General features: G+C 43.9%; 2 protein-coding genes across 2 annotated transcripts in view; both read right to left on the bottom strand.

The window, feature by feature from the left end:
- Positions 1–7,462: 7,462 nt before the first annotated feature.
- On the bottom strand, positions 7,463–19,789 carry LOC129020306 (zinc finger protein 417). Its single transcript, XM_054464449.2, has 3 exons — positions 19,441–19,789; positions 15,141–15,267; positions 7,463–13,147 (listed from the first exon to the last, which is right to left on the bottom strand). The coding sequence occupies exons 1-3, from the start codon at positions 19,471–19,473 to the stop codon at positions 11,577–11,579; spliced, it is 1,731 nt and encodes a 576-aa protein (XP_054320424.1). The 5' UTR covers positions 19,474–19,789; the 3' UTR covers positions 7,463–11,576.
- The window catches only part of LOC129020304 (zinc finger protein 418-like), a 35,320-nt gene continuing 30,362 nt past the window's right edge, over positions 15,145–20,102 (bottom strand). The window contains exons 7-8 of the mRNA XM_063658569.1: positions 15,346–15,485; positions 15,145–15,267 (exon numbers count right to left, since the gene is read on the bottom strand). The gene's annotated coding sequence lies outside the window, so the exon portion shown is untranslated. The remainder of the gene's footprint in view (positions 15,268–15,345; positions 15,486–20,102) is intronic.

The following is a 20,102-nucleotide window of genomic DNA, read 5'->3' on the forward strand; positions in this document are numbered from 1 at the left end:
ATAAATGTTACAGCAGAAAAATATCCTTTTTTCAGTTCTGTCTGACAAGGACCTAAAGAACCATATACTGATTTTATTGCTCAGCTCCATGAGGCTGTGAATAAGGCCATAACTGACAAAATAGCTCAAGATGTTGTAATACAGCTTCTTGCATATGAAAATGCTAATACAGAGTGTCAAAATGCTATTAGACCTATGAGAGGGAAGGCTCATTTGGCTGAATATATTAAGGCTTGTGATGGCATTGGGGGTAACTTACACAAGTCTACTCTTTTAGCTCAAGCTATGGCTGGACTAAAGGTGGAAAAAAAATGCCCCATCTTTCAGGCTTTTGCTTTAATTGTGGGCAATTTGGACACACAAAAAAGGAATGTAGAAAAGGAAATCAAAAGGCAAAAACTATTACCATCAATCAACAGAAAAGTCCCGATGTATACCCCCGGTATAAGAAAGGCAATCACTGGACAAAAGAGTGCCATTCTAAATTTAGTAAAGATGGACAACCTCTTTTGGGAAAAGGGAAGAGGGGCCCACCTCAGGTCCCTCAACAAACCAAGGCATATCCACACAGTCAGTGCCCTTACAAACATACAATTGTCCCCCACCACAGCAGGCAGTGCTGCCGTATATCTCTGCAGCACAATTCCCATCTGCCTACTTCCTGGGGAGCCACCAAAGAAAGTCCCCATGGGTGTTAGGGGCCCTTTACCCTCAGAAAAAGTTGGTTTATTGCTTGGAAGGTCTAGCTTAAATGTAAAAGGTGTCACTGTACATAGAGGAATAATTGATTCTGATTATGCCAGAGAGATTCAACTAGTTGTTAGTTCCTCAACACTGTGGTCTGTTTCCCCAGGAGAAAGAATTGCTCAGTTGTTGCTGTTACCTTATACAAAACTGGGAAACAGCACTGTAAAAAGAACAGGAGGCTTTGGTAGTACTAACCCAGCAGGAAAAGCTGTATATTGGGTTAATTGAATGTCTGATAACAGACCTATTTATACAGTAACCATCCAAGGAAAGGACTTTGAAGGGTTAGTAGATACTGGAGCTGATGTTTCTATTATTGCTTTAAATCAATGGCCCTGACACTGGCCCAAACAAAAGGCATCCATTGGTATTGTTGGAGTAGGAGCTGCTTCAGAAGTTTTTCAAAGTTCCTTAATTTTGCCATGTCTAGGGCCGGATGGCCAAGAAGGGACAATTCAACCTATTATTACACCTATTCCTGTCAATTTATGGGGAAAGGGCATATTGCAACAATGGGGTGCTGAAATATCTATTCCTATGGATCAGTATAGTAATAACAGTAAACAAATGATGAGAAAAGTGGGATATCTCCCAGGAAAAGGATTAGGAAAGAATGAAAGTGACCAACCAGAATCTTTAGAACTAAAAGGGCAAACAGATCGAGCAGCATTAGGGTATCATTTTTAGGAGTGGCTATTGCTGAGCCTCCAGCTCCCATTCCTCTTGTTTGGTTAACTGCCAAACCAGTTTGGGTGGAGCAATGGCTGCTGAAACAGGAAAAAAACTGGAGGCTTTAAAAGAATTAGTACAGGAACAATTGCAAAAGGGACACGTAGAGCCTACTTTCTCTCCTTGGAATTCTCCTGTTTGTTATTAAGAAAAAAATCAGCCTGATGCGGTGGCTCATGCCTGTAATCCCAGCACTTGGGAGGCTGAGGCGGGTGGATCACAAGGTCAGGAGATTGACCTGTTATCCTGGCTAACACAGTGAAACCCTGTCTCTACTAAAAATACAAACATTAGCCAGGTGTGGCGGCATGTGCCTGTAGTCCCAGCTGCTGGGGAGGCTGAGACAGCAGAATGGCTGACCCAGGGAGGCAGAGCTTACAGTGAGCTGAGATCATGCCACTGCACTCCAGCCTGGGTGACAGAGCGAGACTCTGTCTCAAAAAAAAGAAAATAAAAAAAGAAAAAAAGAAAAAATCAGGTAAAGGGAGAATGTTAACAGATTTAAGGGCTGTTAATGCTGTAATTCAACCCATGGGTGCACTGCAACAAGGGCTGCCCTCTCCAACAATGATCCCAAAATACTGGCCTCTAATATTGCTTATTTACCATTCCTTTAGCTACCCAAGATTATGAAAAATTTGCTTTTACTGTTCCCGCTATAAATAACAAAGAACCAGCAGATACCATTGGAAAGTACTCCCACAAGGCATGTTAAGTAGTCCAACTATTTGTCAAACTTATGTTGGAAAAGCTATTAAGCCAGTTAGAGAACAATTTTAAAAATGTTATATTATCCATTGCATGGGTGATATTTTATGTGCAGCTGAAACTAGGGAGGAATTAACACTATGCTACAAACAGAAAAGTCTATAACTGCAACAGGATTAGTCATAGCCCCCCATAAAATCCAAACTTCTACTCCCTTTCAATATTTAGGAATGAAGGTAGAACAAAGTGCTACTAAGCCTCAAAAGGTTCAAATTTGAAGAGATAATTTAAAAACTTTAAATGACTTTCAAAAATTATTAGGAGACATTAATTGGATTTGTCCAACTTTAGGCATTCCTACCTATGCTATGTCTCACCTTTTTTCTACCTTACAAGGTGATTCTAACTTAAACAGTAAATGCTCCCTGTCCAAAGAGGCATTAGAGGAACTTCAATTACTTGAAGAAAAAATTCAACAAGCACAAGTGAAATGAATTGACCCTATGCAGCCATTACAGTTTTTAGTTTTTCCTACTAAACATTCACCTACAGGAGTTATTGTTCAACAGAATGATCTGGTTGAGTGGCTTTTTCTACCTCACAATACAACCAAAACACTTACTCTGTATTCAAATCAAATTGCTGTACTAATAGGACAAGCAAGGCTGCGCACAATGAAGTTAATGGGATATGATCCAAATCAAATTACAGTTACATTAAACAAACAACAAATTCAGCAAACTTACATTAATTCCCAGGAATGGCAAGTTTATTTGGCAGGTTTTGTTGGCATTCTTGATAATCATTATCTTAAATCTAAGATATTTCCATTTCTAAAATTAACATCCTGGATATTGCCTTCTATTACTCAAAAGCCCCTAATGAAGGGGCCATTACTGTTTTACTGATGGGTCTAGTAATGGAAAAGCCTCATTTGTGGGACCTCAACAACAAGTTTTTCAAACTGACTTTGCTTCTGCTCAAAGGGCTGAACTTATTGCTGTAATTACAGTACTGAAAACTTTTAAATAGCCAGTTAATATTGTTTCTGATTCAGCTTATGTGGTGCAAACCACACAAAATATTAAATGTGCTTTAATTCACAATGTGACTGATGAACAACTTAATCTTTTATTTCATTCTTTACAACAAGCAGTACAACAAAGACATTCCCCTTTCTATATTACTCATATGAGAGCACATACTAACATCCCTAGTCCTTTTAACTTAATCAAAGGGCGGATGCACTGGTTTCTGCAGCTTTTGCCAATGCACAAACATTCCATTCCTTAATGCATCTTAATGCTGCAGGCCTCAGAAAAAGATACGGCTTATCCTGGAAGCAGGCTAAGGAGATTGTAAAACACTTCTCTGCATGTGAAGTCCTGCATCTGCCACATCAGGGAGCAGGAGTTAACCCTAGAGGTCTATCTCCAAATTCCATCTGTCAGATGGACATAACACACATTCCCACTTTTGGAAAACTGTCCTTTGTTCATGTTTCAGTAGATACTTATTCACATTTTATCTGGGCCACATACCAAACAGGGGAAGCTACAGCTCATGTTAAAAAACCTTTACCTTTTTTCTTGCTTTGCAGTTATGGGAATCCCAGAAAAAAACAAAACTGATAATGGCCCAGAGTACTGCAGCAAAGCCATGGCTGCAATTTTTTTTTTTTTTTTTTTTGAGACAGAGTCTTGCTCTGTCACCCAGGCTGGAGTCTTGCTCTGTCACCCAGGCTGGAGTGCAGTGGCCAACCTCGGTTCACTGCAAGCTCTGCCTCCTGGGTTCATGCCATTCTCCTGCCTCAGCCTCCCAAGTAGCTGGGACTACAGGCACCCGCCGCCGTGCCCGGCTAATTTTTTTTTGTATTTTTAGTAGAGACGGGGTTTCACAGTGGTCTCGATCTCCTGACCTTGTGATCCACCCACCTTGGCCTCCCAAAGTGCTGGGATTACAGGCATGAGCCACCGCACCCGGCAGCCATGGCTGCATTTTAGCAGCAGTGAAATATTACTCATACTACAGGTATTCCATATAATTCACAAGGACAAGAAATAGTTGAAAGAGCTCATTGGAACTTAAAAACTCAGTTACAAAAACAGAAAGAGGGAGACCAGGTATATAAAACCCTACATATACAATTACACCTCGCTTTATTAACACTAAATTTTTTAAATTTACAAAAGGATCAGCCCATGACAGCAGCTGAACAACACTTAACAGGACAAAAGGAAAATAAAAATGCCAGACAAGATATACGGTGGAGGGATGCACATACAAAGAGTTGGGAAAAAGGAAAAATAATTACATGGGGAAGAGAATTTGCTTGTGTCTCTCCAAGTGACAATCAGGTACCTGTGTTGGTGCCCACCAAACATCTGAAGATCTATCATGAGCCACACCAGGAAGAGAGGACTCTGGGAAGAGCCAGAACTCCCTATACGAGTGATGGCATGAATGAACATCTCAGAGACAAAGGAAAAGATCAAGAATACTCACCAAGCAGAACCTCCAACATGGGGACAAATCAAGAAACTGACACAGATAGCAGAGGACAATCTGAGAGCACAGAACAAATCAAAAACAACTAGTAACCTAATGGTGGCTATGATGGTGGTACTTACTGTGGCAGTAAGCCTCCCTACTGTAAGAGCAACTCAAAATTTTACTTATTGGACATATGTCCCATTTCCTCCTTTAATTAGGTCTGTGAGTTGGATGGACCCTATTATTGAGGTGAACAACAATGACAGAACCTCGATGCCTGAGCCCATGGATAACAGAGGGCCAATGCATCCTAATAAGGAAGGGATGAAAATGAATATATCAATAGGATATAAATATCCTCCAATATGCCTAGGACCTGCTGCTGGATGCTTACAAATTGGCACACAAGTATGGTTGGCAGTAATCCCTAGGAAAAATAAATCACAGGCTACTTTACATATGATTTCAGGGCAAAGTTTAAAATATAACCATTCCAGCCCTAAAACTCAGCAGTTCTGTCCAGACAAACTCGAATGTAAACAAAATAGAGTTTGGTTTGAAGGTGTGGATGCTTGGCATTGGGGAAATTGTGTAGCAAGTAAGGCTGGGGTGCTACAAAATAATTCCTATGGAATCGTCATTGATTGGTCCCCTAGGGGGATTTTTAAGAAAAATTGCACCGGAGGGCCTTCTTATAAAATAAGCTGATGGAATCATTGGAAAGAGAACCATATGCAGTATATTCAGATGGAAGCTGATGTCCCTATTATATGGAGCCCTGGTGGCATTGTCACCCCTATTCCAAAAATGATATCTCCTGCCATAGGACAGGAACATTCAGAATTATGGAAATTAGCTATGGCTAAAAGTTCAATCAAAATTTGGGAGGGTAAATATAATAAGTATAAAGGGGAGGGAGGTAAAGATAAATATGTTCTCTCTTTTCTTTCTAACAGGACCTTTTGGATTCAAAGTTGTGTCCGACCACCTTTTATGTTAGCAGTAGGAAATATTACTCTTTTTTTTTTTTTTTTTTTTTTTTTGAGACGGAGTCTCGCTCTGTCCCTCAGGCTGGAGTGCAGTGGTGGGATCTAGGCCCACTGCACGCTCCGCCTCCCTGGTTCACTCCTTTCTCCTGCCTCAGCCTCCCGAGTAGCTGGGACTACAGGCGCCCGCCACCATGCCTGGCTAATTTTTTGTGGTTTTTTATTTTTTATTTTTTTTAGTAGAGACGGGTTTTCACCGTGTTAGCCAGGATGGTCTTGATCTTCTGACCTCGTGATCCACCCACCTCGGCCTCCCAAAGTGCTGGGATTACAGGTGTAAGCCACCGCGCCCAGCCAGAAATATTACTCGACATAAATACCCGTTTTATCACCTGCCAGGAATGTCGCTTGTTTACTTGCATTAACACAATCTTGATAAAAATCAAACTATCTTGTTAATTAGAGCCAGAGAGGGATTTTGGATCCCTGTGTCTCTAAATAGACCATGGGAGGCATCACCATCCATTCACATTATAACTGAGATCCTTAAAAAACTCTTATCCCATTCAAAAAGATTTATAGTTGCTCTTATATTTGCTATAATTGGCCTCATTGCGGTTACCACTACTGCTGCAGTAACTAGTGTGGCTTTACACTCATCTGTGCAAACTGTTGAATTTGTTGATAAATGGAAAAAGAATTCTATGAAATTATGGAGCTCTCAAGCCCAAATAGATCAAAATATAGTTAGTCAAATTAATGATCTCCCTCAGACAGTAACTTGGATGGGGGATTGCATCATAAGTTTAGAAACTAGAATTCAAATGCAATGTGACTGGAATACATCTGATTTTTGCATTATTCCTCATAGTTAGAATGAAACAGAACAATGGGAAAGAATTAATGCCATCTAGTGGGCAGAGAGGAAAATCTCACCCTTGATATTGTAAAAGTAAAAGAGCAGGTTTTTGAAGCCTCTCAGGCTCACTTAGCCCTGCTCCCTGGAACTGGTATTTTAAGCAAGGCAGCCAATGGGTTGTCTGCAATCAATCCTCTTAAATGGATTAAGACCACTGGAAACTCTACACTTGTAAATTTTGTTCTAATAATTATGTGCTTGTGCTGTCTCCTTTTAGTCTACAGATGTGGAAACCGCTTCTGGAGAGAAAGCCGCTGCCGAGAACAAGCAATGATAGCTGTGGCGGTTTTGCAGGACAAAAAAGGGAGACATGTTGGCAGAAGAGCTGAGGCAGGGCTCGTTTTTCTGACATAATGTAAAAGAGTCTTGGAACATGTCCTGGGTCCAGGGTCTAAAACCCCTCATGACCTTTGGAACACCAAACTCTGTGCCAAAGGGTGGAAGGCTACCCTGCTGCACTACAATCTAAGCCCAGGGTATAAAACCCCTTGTGGCTTGGAAAGAACCCAGTGCTCAGGGCATAAAACCCCTTGTAGCCTTTGGAATGTGTCCAGACTCACTGGCCCCTTGCACTTTTTTCTCCCAATATCATAAATTGATTGTATCTTGAATTAGAAAAACCTATTCTCCCTTATCTCAAGTAGCAGAGTATATGCTAAGCCATCACAGCTACGCTTGATGCACCGCTACCTTTCCACCCCCACGTCCTCACCTGTCTACCCCCACATCCGCACATCCTCTCCGCCTGCTTCTTTGTTTGATTACCAATAAATAGTGTGGGCTCCCAGAGCTCAGGGCCTTCACAGACTCCATACTGGTGTTGGCCCCTGGGACCCACCCTATGTACTCTTGTCTTGTCTCATTCCTTTGATTCTGCCAGACTTCATAGCCCCAGTGACCTGGTGTTGGGTCTGATCACCCCAACACTTTGCCTCCACCAGTCCCACACCACCCTCGCTTTAAGCCCCTGCCTTTGAAAGCAGATCATGTTCACTTTGATGCTGGACACTGCCAGGTATCTGTCCCTGGGCCAGCAGGGACCTCTGAAGCTTCTTTGTGGCCTGGTTTATATTTTTTTCCATCTTGTGGTTTTTCTAATGGACTTTCAGGGATTTTGTAATCTCATAACTTTCCAAGCTCCATCACTTCCTAAATCTTAAGAACTTTAATTGACAGTTTAAATTGAAGGTGCTGTTTGTAGACTTAATACCCAATGAAAGCCCAGGAATCGCTGGGCATGGTGGCCCACGCCTGTAATCCCAGCACTTTGGGAGGTCAAGGCGGGCAGATCGCCTGAGGTCGGGCGTTCCTGACTAGCTTGATCAACATGGAGAAACCTCATCTCTACTAAAAATACAAAATTAGCCGGGTGTGATTGTGCATGCCTATAATCCCAGCTACTCGGGAGGCTGAGGCAGAATTACTTGAACTCGGGAGGCAGAAGTTGTGGTGAGCCAAGATTGTGCCATTGCACTCCAGCCTGGGCAACAAGAGTGAAACTCCATCTCAAAAAAAAAAAAAAAAAAAAAGAAGCCCAGCCATCATGAAGAATGCTCGAATGTTCTCTGAAGAAAATGATGCTGGGGGCTGGGTGCAGTGGCTCATGCCTGTAATCCCAGCACTTTGGGAGGCCAAGGCATGTGCGTCACCTGAGGTCAGGAGTTCGAGTCCAGCCTGACCAAAAGGGTGAAATCCTGTCACTACTAAAAATATAAAAAAGTAGCCAGGTGTGGTGGTGGGTGCCTGTAATCCCAGCTACTCTGGAGGCTGAGGCAGGAGAATCGTTGGAACCTGGGAGGTGGAGGTTGCGGTGAGCCAAGATTTCACCATTGCACTCCAGCCTGGGCAATAAGAGTGAAACTGCGTCTCACACTTGATCTTAGCCAAAAGGCTGAGAAGCGCTGAACCAAAGCCACCGCGCCCGGCTGGGAAAATTCTTTACAGATTTATAGTTCTTCTTTATAGATTCTTTCTTGCTAAGTGTTGAAAAGATAACTATAATCATCTAAAGAGGATTAATTCATCACTTAGGCAAAGTAGAGGTTAGCAAGAGGAAGTTACTTCTCTTAGAGTATGTGATTCAAAGGAAAAAACTGCTACATCAAATACACACCGACTGGCTAAACATTTCTAGGTACATATCAATTTCTATGCCACTTTCAGATTCAACACAATGAGGAAGTTACTGGTGTAATAAAAATAACAAACATTAGATTGATGAAGCATGGTAAAATAATTTCAAACAGGAAAGATGTATGAATCTTTTGTACAAAAAAAATTTCAACATATAAGTTGCATACAAGCAGGAAGATTTAACTTCATAAGAGAATTAACAAAAGTTGTATTAATTCAAGACAAGAGCCTGCAGAGACTAAAATTGCTTAGTACTGAAAGTTTTGCCTATATCAACTGTAGTTTATGAAGAAAAAAGTTTTGTTTTTTTTGAGGCAGGGTCTTGCTCTGTTGCCCAGGCTAGAGTGCAGTGATACCATCTCAGCTGATTGCAACCTCCATTTCCGAGGAAGGCTCCTTAATTTCCCAATTATAAAGGTTTTGTGGGAACATAATTGGGTGTAATGAAATAAAAATTTACACCACAAGAGACAGAAACACACTCTTCAGGGTGTATGGTCATAATTTGTTTGAACAAGCCCTTTTAAACTTCTAGATATCATTGAAACTCCTATGTTGATTAAAAATCATCAAAGATCTTTCCAGTGAGAAGGATGAAAAATATTACTGAGAATGAAGTATCACTACTTCATGTATGTGCCTATCTATATGTGCTTATATAACATGCTGTAATACAAGGTGACATTTAGGGGTTGAGACTGTTAACATCTGATTGTACCTTGCTATTTGTAACTTACAATCTTTTATTCACATTTCTCAAGTGCCATGCTTTTAGGTGCCTACACATCATGCTATCATAGGATTTCTAGGTATAAGCCGAGTGCGGTGGCAGATGCCTGTAATCCCAGCACTTTAGGAGGCTGAGGGGGGTAGATCATGAGGTCAGGAGTTTGAGACCACCCTGGCTAACATAGTGAAAGCCCATCTCTACTAAAAATACAAAAATTAGCTGGGCGTGGTGGAGGGAACCTATAGGCCCAGCTACTCGGGAGGCTGAGGCAAGAGAATCACTTGAACCTGGGAGGTGGAGGTTGCAATGAGCCAAAACCATGCCATTGCACTTCAGCCTGGGTGACAGAGTGAGACGGTCTCAAAAAAAAAAAAAATTTTTTTTTAGGGATAATATCTAAGCCCATATAACCTGCTGTTATAAAACTAACATTTAGGGATTGATTTTTTTTTTTTTTTTTTTTTGAGACGGAGTCTTGCTCTGTCACCAGGCTGGAGTGCAGTGGTGTGATCTCGGCTCACTGCAACCTCCACCTCCCAGGTTTAACGAATTCTCCTGCCTCAGCCTCCCAAGTAGCTGGGACTACAGGCACCCACCACTATGCTTGGGTAATATTTGTATTTTTAGTGGAGACAGGGTTTCACCATATTGGCCAGGGTGGTCTTGAACTCCTGACCTTGTAAGCCACCCACCTCAGCCTCCCAAAGTGCTAGGATTACAGGCCTGAGCCAAAACACCCAGCTGAGATTCTTCATATAGCTGATTATCTTGCCATTTCTAACTTACAAGCTTTATCCACATTTCTTAACCTTTTGTTTCACTAAATGGGACAGGAAGTTTTAACTCTTGTATCCATGAAGCACCTCAGTAAAATAACAGAGATTCCATTTGCAAATTATGCTCCCCAAAAAACACATATCTAAAAAATGTTATAAAGACATTAAGTGTCCACTCAATAACTTTGATTGAAACTGTCTTCATGTTCTTCACTTCACAAAGATAAAGCTCTTACAATGGACTTTGTGAGGTTCCATGTGTTTGGTCAGCCATGAGAGGAAGAATAATTCAGAGTGAGAGGAAACAGAGAGATTCTAGGCAGCCCTCAGGGAAGCTGAGGAGGTGGTACCCTGCCTCCGTGTCCCTCAGAATGTCCCATCTCCCTGTCAGTATCGGTGTCCCAGATAATCTTCTTCTGATTGGGACATTTCCCTGGGAAAAGTGATTACTTGACAAATTCACATTTACTGACAAAACAGTGGCTGCAGTGTCGACATTCATGCAAGTGGGGAAATGGGCATGTGGCCCCTGAGAAAAAATTCTGGATTCCATAATCTCACCTTGCTGGCAAGAAACTACCGTTTCAGCAGAAAGTGCAATGACAGTGTCTGCACAGGGACTGGAGATTATCTCTAGAAAAGAGCTTGGATTGAGGAAATTAGTTAATGTGGATGAATGACGTTACCCATGGAGAATGACATAAGTAGCTAGAAGACAAAAGCCTCAGAACACATAAATCTCAACGGGTATTGAGTAGAGGACTCAGAGCTCTGAGGTAATTGGAGCTCATGGCTAACCTAGAACTTGGATAACATAAAGTTCTTGTTTCTACAAAGTGTGTATCCTTTCCATACGTGAGAACTCTGAGGAAATACAAACTTGGAACAAAAGAAGTAGTAAGGTAACCTTAGAAAGATGTTGAATAGAAAGAAAGCTACGGTGGCATCTTAACTGTTTTACTGCCTGGTAATCTATATGTATTCTCACTTGGGGACACTTATGATTCCACATGAAGTGGACAACCAGCTCATAGCTCTTGTGGTACTGAAAACCAAGTATTTGGCCGGGCATGGTGTTGTATACTCATAATCTCAGCTCCTTGGGAGGCTGAGGTAGGAGAATCACTTGAACCTGGGAGGCCCAAGTTGCAGTGAGCCAAGATTGCACAACTACACTCCAGCCTGGGTGACAGAATGAGACTCCGTTCCAACGCAAAGTCTTTTAAGACCAAGGAGAGCAGACATTCTGATGTTTCCCACATTGACAGCACTCATAAGGCCTTTCTCCAGTATGAGCTCTCCCGTGTTTAATGAGATGGGATGTTTCAGCAAAAGATTTCCCATATTCACTGCACTCATAAGGCCTTTCTCCTGTGTGAACTCTGATGATGAAGGAGGGTAGAGCTTCGCTGAAATGTTTTTCCACATTTGGTACATTCATAAGGCCTTTCTCCAGTGTGAATTCTCCTGTGTTTAATGAGACTGGAACATTCAGAAAAGGATTTTCCACATTCACTGCACTTATAAGGCTTTTGTCCAGAATGAACTCTTTTATGAACATGAAGTGCAGAGCTGGAAAGAAATGATTTCCCACATTCACTGCATTCATACGGCCTTTCTCCAGTGTGAATCCTCTGATGTATAGTCACGCAGTTCTTATTACCAAATAATTTCCCACATACCTCACACGCATATGGCCTTTCTCCAGTGTGAACTCTCTCATGAACAAGAAGATGATACTTCCTGTTAAATAATTTCCCACATTCCCTGCAACTGTAAGGTCTTTCCCCAGTGTGAAGTCTCTGGTGTTCAGTGAGGTGGGATCTGTACCTAAATGATTTCCCACATTCCTTGCACTCATAAGGCCTTTCTCCAGTGTGACCTCGCTGATGTTGAACGAGGTTGCCCTTTTGACCAAAAGATTTCCCACATTCTCCACACTTGTAAGGCCTTTCTCCAGTGTGAACACGCTGATGGTTAATAAAGCAGAACTTCTGATGAAAAGATTTCCCACATTCCCCACAGTGATAAGCTGTCTCTCCAGTGTGACGTCGCTGATGTTGAATGAGGTTACCCTTTTGACCAAAAGATTTCCCATATTCTCTACACTCATAAGGCCCTTCTCCAGTGTGAACACGCTGATGGCTAATAAGGCTGCCCTTCTGACTAAAAGATTTCCCACATTCCTCACAGGGATAAGCTGTCTTTCCAGTGTGGACTTGTTGATGTTGAATAAGGCTGCTCTTTCGACTATAAGATTTCCCACACTCTCTGCAATCATAAGGTCCTTTTCCAGTGTGATCTCGCTGATGATTACCGAAGCTGACATATCTGCTAAAGGATTTTCCACAATCACTGCACACATAACATCCATCTCTAGTGAAAAGTTTCTGGTGTGGAATAACTGAGTGCTTGGTGCTGAAGGCTTTTGTGCATTTTCCACACTTGTAATTAGTTTTTCCCTCCTGAAAGGGTGGGCCATGCGTAGTTTCACTGTCTGTCTTCTCTACAGGGTAAGCGGCTTCTTCTTGGCACAATCCTGAACTGGGCAGAATGTCCTTCCCAAACTCGTGGAAGACAAATGGCTCCTGTGACACCCTGAGCTTACGTTTCTTTACAAATGACGTTTCTCTGACACTCTTTCTGTAGAATTTCTCTCCAATATGCTGTTTCTGGTGCTGATGAAGGTTTGCAGTGTCATCCAAGTTTTTTCCACATGCTCCACTCCTGTTCAGCTTCTGCTTGTGATGAGTTTCCTGGTGGTCAGCAAAGTGATAAACATCCTCCAAGATGAGGCCACACATTTCACAGGGGTGAGCCTTCTTAGGAGAAATAACTGTCCTAGGAGTCCTGCTCTGAGACTCTCTTTGTAGAGAAATTCTCTGCTTACATGGTGCCTCCTCATCTTTTGATCCACACCAACAACCTGAAAGCAAGAAAATGCTGGTCAAGTGCAAAGTACCTCTAATGGGAAGGCACAGCCCACCCACAAGTATGTCTCACAAATTGAGGAATTATTCTATAGAAATATTTGCAGGAACACAATGTTGGCTTCAAGTTGAAGATGGGGCTGCTGGCAGGGTGCGGTGGCTCACGCCTGTAATCCCAGCACTTTGGGAGGCTGAGGCAGGTGGATCACCTGAGGTCAGAAGTTCAAGACCAGCGTGACCAACATGGTGAAACCCCATCTCTACTAAAAATACAAAAATTAGCTGGATGTGGTGGTGGGCACCTGTAATCCCAGCTACTCAGGAGGCTGAGGCAGGAGAATCATTTGAACCCGGAAGGTGGAGGTTTGCATTGAGCCATGATCACACCACTGCACTGCAGCCTGGATAACAGAGAGACTCCATCTCAAAATAATAATAATAATAATAATAATAAAAAGAAGAATGAGCTGCCTAGCATTACTGGGCTATAAAGGTCACAGAATCCAGGAGGCCTCATAACGTAAAGAGCACAAGCATACATGCAACACAGGGAGTAGAGGCAGGGTCCACAGCTCCTTCCTCTAAACACAAGTTGTGTACGGGACCTTATCTCCTAATGACATGTAAGTGCTATGTAGAAGCATATGGACTGAGCGCAGTGGCTCATGCCTGTAATCCCAGCACTTTGCAAGGCCAAGGCAGGTGGATAACCTGAGTTCAGTAGTTGGAGACGAGCCTGGCTAACACGGTGAAACCCCGTGTCTACTAAAAACACAAAAAATTAGCCAGGTGTGGTGGCACAGGCCTGTAATCCCAGCTACTTGGGAGGCTGAGGCAGGAAAATCACTTCAACCTGGGAAGCAGAGGTTGCAGTGAGCCAAGATTGTGCCATTGCACTCCAGGTTGGGCAACAAGAGTGAAACTCCATCTCAAAAAGTAAAAATAAAAATAAAAATATATATAGAAGCATATGTCAAGACCAAGAAAACATGAGTACAACACAGCAGAGGGTGGTCATGGATGGTTTAACATAGGGCATATACTTCCTAATACGTAATCGATACACCAATATCAGAGATAACTGCAGATGAAAGCACAAGAAAAATGGGTGAGATGTGGAGTCTAGAGATGTGAGTATTAGTGCTGGGGTGGATATCACAGTAGAAGTGAAAAGGTAGAGAACTAACAAGTGTGAAACTCTCAACAATGGGGAGAAAAGGACAAATAGTGTGTGCCTTACTCATATTGCCACAAAAATACTTGGCAAATATAAATGGTTTCTGGTATGATTTGGATAAACCCCTGAAGTCATGCCTTCCCCCAGCATGGCACTCCTGAAGGACAGGTTCCCTTTGAGCCTATCGTGATGAGCCTGAATTGAACCACATCTTGTCAAACACGGAGGACTCTCCATCTCACCCCCGGTACATATGACTGGATGATATAAGTATGAAGGGAGAGACAGCAGAGATGAACAGCCAACACTAGCTCAGGACAACTAAGCACCTGACAGCCCACAGGAGAGTAAGCTAAGTATTACAAGAGAATTCCTAAGCAGGGTCTTGCAAGAAGAGTCTATGGTCTATGTAGGTAGTGACAATGTCAATGAAGGTAATTCTTGGCACAGGGAGGCACGAAGGATTGTCAGATAGAGGAAGGAAGTGTTAATAGAACCTGGGCACACAAGAGCTACCGATTTGGACAGTCACCTGATAGCCAGAGAGCAGGCAAAGTGGATACACTTAGGTGCCTATAAGACTCCTGACACTGACTCCTTCCCTGGGAGCCTGGAGCAGAGGTGTTGGAAGTGCTTAAGGAGAGGAAAAGGCAATACGCACACCTTACTCCTACCAACCACACAACTTACACAGAGAAGTATAGAAGGAACCTGTGTCCAGGCTCCTTAAGTGAGAAAGACAGTCCTGTCAATGAAAAACAGGGGAACAGTAACACTAGCTCAGGTCACAAAGGTGAGCATGAGCAACTTACCCAGCGAGGATATGAGAGCCAGGTTCTCTAGCATCACATCACGGTACAAACACCTCTGAGCCTCACTAAGAAGACACCACTCCTCCTGGGAAAAGTTCACAGCCACATCTTCAAAGGTCACAGTGCCCTGCCATGATAGTGACAGATGAAACCACAAACAGCCCCTCTGCTGAGGTACCACAACCCACCTCCCCCACATACCTACCGTTGCCCATCCTCCTCCCAAGGTCCCCAACGCAGAGCTGAAACCATGTCCACTGGTGCCTTTGTCTCTTCATGGGCCCACTGGTCAATTGCCATCAGCAATAAGCAGTAAGTGGACAAATAGGTATCCATGCTGAGGTCCTGACATAAAAAGGTCAATTTCCTTCTGAATAGCGATATCCAAGCTCATGTAAAGCCCAGGGCAGCTGCCTGAGCCCACTGGACAAACTCGCTCTCTAAACATACATCATTCTTTATACTGCACAGACACATGCCCATGGTCACCCCTACCTGAGTTTTCCCCACCATCAGCCTCTCTCTGGCATCCCCACAAATAGAACTTTGTTTTTTGGGGTCTTTTTTGAGGCATAGTCTAGCTCTGTCACCCAGGCTGGAATGCAGTGGCATGATCTTGGCTCTCTGCAGCCTCCGCCTCCTGGGTTCAAGTGATTCTCATGCCTCAGCCTCCCAAGTAGCCGGGATTACAGCCATGCACCACTATAGCCAGCTAATTTTTGTATTTTTTTTTTTAGTAGAGACAGGGTTTCACCATGTTGGCAAGGCTGGTCTTGAACTCCTGGTCTCAAGTGATCCACCCGCCTTGGCCTCCAAAAGTGAGATTACAGGGGTGGGCCACTGTACCCAGCCCCCACAAATAAAATTATTTCACAAGATGAAGAGGGTATAACAGCCCATGATTCCCTTGGGAATATGCAATGGTTTGTTTCCATAACTCTGGTGGTAGGGATGGAATTGAAACCCACCACAAAATATAAAAACCTGGAACCCTGCCTTATCACCTTTATAAAACCTGCTGTTAGGCTAGGATACGTTATTCAAGAGAGCAGAGTGGGAATGAGATTTGTATTCACACCTTTTAAGGTTGTCCCACTATCACAAGATGTCAAAGTGACACATCATATTGGGCCTTCAATTCTGGCCTTATACCAAAATGTGGATAAGCATCCAGACTATGCTTGACAAATACAAATAGAATCCAATATTAACACAGTATTTCCATGGTTTACAATAGCAGTGGTAATCCCAAATCATCCTGTGAATGTCTCCCAGAATGACTCCATAGCCACACAGAACCACATGTGGCTTCAGATATCCATGGCCCTATTTCACTTTTGTGCTGCACCAGCTGAGACCTCAGCTGTAGCAACCCTCCTCTGTCCATCTAATGCTGTTTAAAGCCCAGCCCCTGGATTTGTGAACCAAACCAAATCTACTATCACAGATGAGCATATTTTTCACTGCCCATATGCACCGGGCTGAACGAAACTCCCCAGGCACTCCCAAAGTCATCTCGAAACTTTTATGAGTCCAGACAGTGATAAATAGTTACAACTTGGCACCAACTCAGGCATAAGTGTCATCTTCCTTACTCCTATGCTTGTGCATGCATCTATCTCTTGTCTATTCTCTCCTCAGATGTCTATGTCCCCTTCCAAACTCTACTGTCTGATACACCTGCCATGATGGTCACTCACACCCTCTCAGGTGTTTAGGAAGCTCAATAACATCACTCAGGGACGTAAGTAAGAGATCCACTCCTCAGCCTGTAGTCACACCTTCCTGGCCCCTGAAAAGATTTACCACCAAAATCTGAAGCATGTCTTCCTAAGTGGACCCATAACTAACTTACTGTAGTTCACCTATTAGTTTTCATATATTGGATGTCTCCAGTATCAACACCCTCCCAGATACCCCATCCTGTATGTCTAGTTATCCATTTGATGCCACCATTTATTGGTCACTGACTCTTCATATGCCAAAACAACACTATTGATATCCACAGTCAATATTATGTCAATACCAACTTCATATCAGCTGATGCAGCGTCCATGGTTACAGGTGCTAAGATCAAAAACCTTGGGCTCATGCCTGATTCCTCTTTCATGCCCTTATCATCCACATTAGAAAACCTAGCTGTCTGCCAGGCGTGATGGCTCATGTCTGTAATCCCAGCACTTTGGGAGGCTGAGGCAGGCAAATCACCTGAGGTCAGGAGTTCGAGACCAGTCTGGCCAACATGATGAAACCCCGTCTCTACTAAAAATACAAAAACTAGCTGGGTGTGGTGGCAAGCTACCTTGGAGGCTGAGGCAGGAGAATCGCTTGAACCTGGGAGGCAGAAGTTCCAGTGAGCCGAGATTGCACCATTGCACTCCAGCGTGGGCGACAAGACCGAAATTCCACAAAAAAGAAAGAAAGAAAAAGGAAGGAAGGAAAGAAAACCTAGCTGTCTCTTTACAAAAAGTGAATCCTGAATCCAGACTCATGTGATTTGCCACGTATCTGATCCACTAACCCTCACCTGGATTATGGCAGGAACCTTATCTCTGACCTTTCTTTCTCTTCCCTCAACCCATAGTGTGTGCACCAAGGTCCAACCAGATGAAGCCTGTAGCCAGATAGAACTGTGGTAATATCACCTCCTGACTTTGATCTGTTTTATCTCTAAGCATTTCACAACCTGGTAGCAAATCCTGGGTTAATCTTACAAGAGTGTTTACATTGGTTGACAGAAATGGGCACACTTGCATATAACCTGCCATGGCCTTAGTATCCTGGCTTTAGAGATTCTCCAGGGTCCTTGGATCAAAGGACTGAAAAAATGGCACTTAAGAGTCCCAGGGCACCACAAGCTAGAGAACCTGTGGATGGGGTCAGGACCAATGAGGGGATTGAACACCCTCCACTTTACTGTGTGGGTTCCCTAAGTGCTTCTGTAGCCAGGAGTGCCTGAGGGGAGAGGCAGACATTACAAACATGTCACGGGATTTGATAAGCTCAGGCCTCCCTGAATCCTTTCTTGTCCCCGGAACCAGGTAACCCTACGGCTGGTTGTCTGACCTGCCTGTCTCAGTGCAAAATGTCATCTCTACCACCTATGTGAGCTACAAAAAGGATTCAACCTCCCAAGACCCCAAAGTCTTCATCCTCTCTATGATGTTCTTCCTTTGAATGTCCTTTGGGAAACCTTAAAAGCCTGGATTTGGATCATGTCCCTCCTTTCTTCAAAACTCTCCATGGCTTCTAGCATCCTCACGATGAATGCACAGCCCTCGGTCTGCTTACTCTTCCAGGGAGAGCTCCACCTCACACTTTGTTCCAGACAGATTCCATTCGCCCGGCTCCGTCCATCTCCAGGCCATTGCCTGCGCCCCTCCCTGTGCTTGTTGCTCTCCCCACCACATCCCACGGGTGTCAGAAACAGGTGAAACCGGCTTCATAAAATTATAACTGAGGAAATTATGACAGTGAAAGAAATCAGACCTAACTGACTCCATCTTGCTTCCACCTTTCAGCTGTCCTTGTTCATTCCTGGGTATAGGCTGAATTAACTTAGGGAAGGAATTCAGTTCATGGTTTCACTCTGAAACAAAATTGATAATAGCCCTTTCCTGAAAAAAACCCCTTCTTGCCTGGAGACCAGCCTGCCTTTGCAGGACTAACAAATTAGCTACAAGATAAGAAATTACCATTTAGGGGTCATGCAGCTTCTGGCTCCAAGTCTGAACCTCTCCAAGTTGCTCCCGAAGATAAATCACTATTGTAAAACCTAAGAGCAGTGCTTGAGGTATTTTGCAGATCCTGCACTGGATGGATCAGCTGACAACACACAGACCGGTAATCTGGGTCAATCAGTTCTGCCATCCCACCCAGAACAGAAAACAGCATGAAAAACTCACTTTTAACTCCCTATGAATCCATCTCCAACCTGATGGATCAGCACTCCCCAGTTCCCAACCCTTACCGCCAAATTAATTTTGAAAACTCTGATCCCGGAATGTTAATGGAGACTAATTTGAATAATAATAAAACTCCTGTCTCCAGAATAGCCGGACGGCTCCGCGTCAATTACTATTTCTCCATCGCAATTCCCCAGTCTTCATAAATCGGCTCTGTCTAGGCAGCTTGCAAGGTGAACCCACTGGACAGTTACACAGGGACCCCTCCTGCGAGCGCCTCAGTGTCCCTACGCTGGATACCGTCTACAGACCCGTGAGCAGGAGCCGCTCCCTCGCTGGTTTAGGACCTGGGTGACGATGGGGTGACCTGAGGGCACAGAAGGCGCCACAATTACCTGAGTCGGGTGCCTCCGCGCAGCCGCTGCCATCGGACTACTTGGGGGAGCACAGCCCGGGAGCAGTGGTCGCCGTCACGGGGCTGCAGAGCCGCCTCTGGGCACCGAGGACGATTCCTCTCCACCTTCTAGGTTCAGTCACCGCGGTCCCACCCAGCACTCAGGGGCCACAAACTGGGGAAACACCCACATCACCGATACACAACCGCTACTAGAGACCCAGGAAGTCTCAGCCTTAGACGTTACGTGTACACGTGGAAATGCCTTCTTTCCGAGTGCTCATTGGCTCTGACCGGCTGTCGTTTAACGCAGAGCTTTCTGGGTAATGTAGTTCCCTACTTTCCAGGGCGCTAAAAAGGGTGATACCCAGAGTCCGCCTGCAGGAAAAGCCCGCCATCAGGTCAGCGGCTCTCCTTAAAAAGCGCACCCTTCTGGCCGGGCGCAGTGGCTCAAGCCTGTAATCTCAGCACTTTGGGAGGCGGAGGTGGGCGGATCACAAGGTCAGGAGATGGAGACCATCCTGGCTAACAGGGTGAAACCCCGTGTCTACTAAAAATTCAAAAAAAAAAACAAAACAGTTAGCTGGGCGTGGTGGTGGGCACCTAGAGTCACAGCTACTCCGGAGGCTGAGGCTGGAGAATGGCGTGAACCTGGGAGGCGGA

Source organism: Pongo pygmaeus, chromosome 20 (assembly GCF_028885625.2).
Source record: "Pongo pygmaeus isolate AG05252 chromosome 20, NHGRI_mPonPyg2-v2.0_pri, whole genome shotgun sequence".
NCBI classification, from domain to species: domain Eukaryota; kingdom Metazoa; phylum Chordata; class Mammalia; order Primates; family Hominidae; genus Pongo; species Pongo pygmaeus.

What these genes read in the sequence shown, in the direction of transcription:
- LOC129020306 (XM_054464449.2), bottom strand. Translation starts at nt 19,473, where the DNA reads ATGGCAGCGGCTGCGCGGAGGCACCCGACTCAG. An exon ending in CGCGGAGGCACCCGACTCAG is followed by an intron (nt 15,268 to 19,440) that starts GTAATTGTGGCG and finishes CTATCATGGCAG; the next exon opens with GGCACTGTGACCTTTGAAGA. An exon ending in GGCTCTCATATCCTCGCTGG is followed by an intron (nt 13,148 to 15,140) that starts GTAAGTTGCTCA and finishes TCTTGCTTTCAG; the next exon opens with GTTGTTGGTGTGGATCAAAA.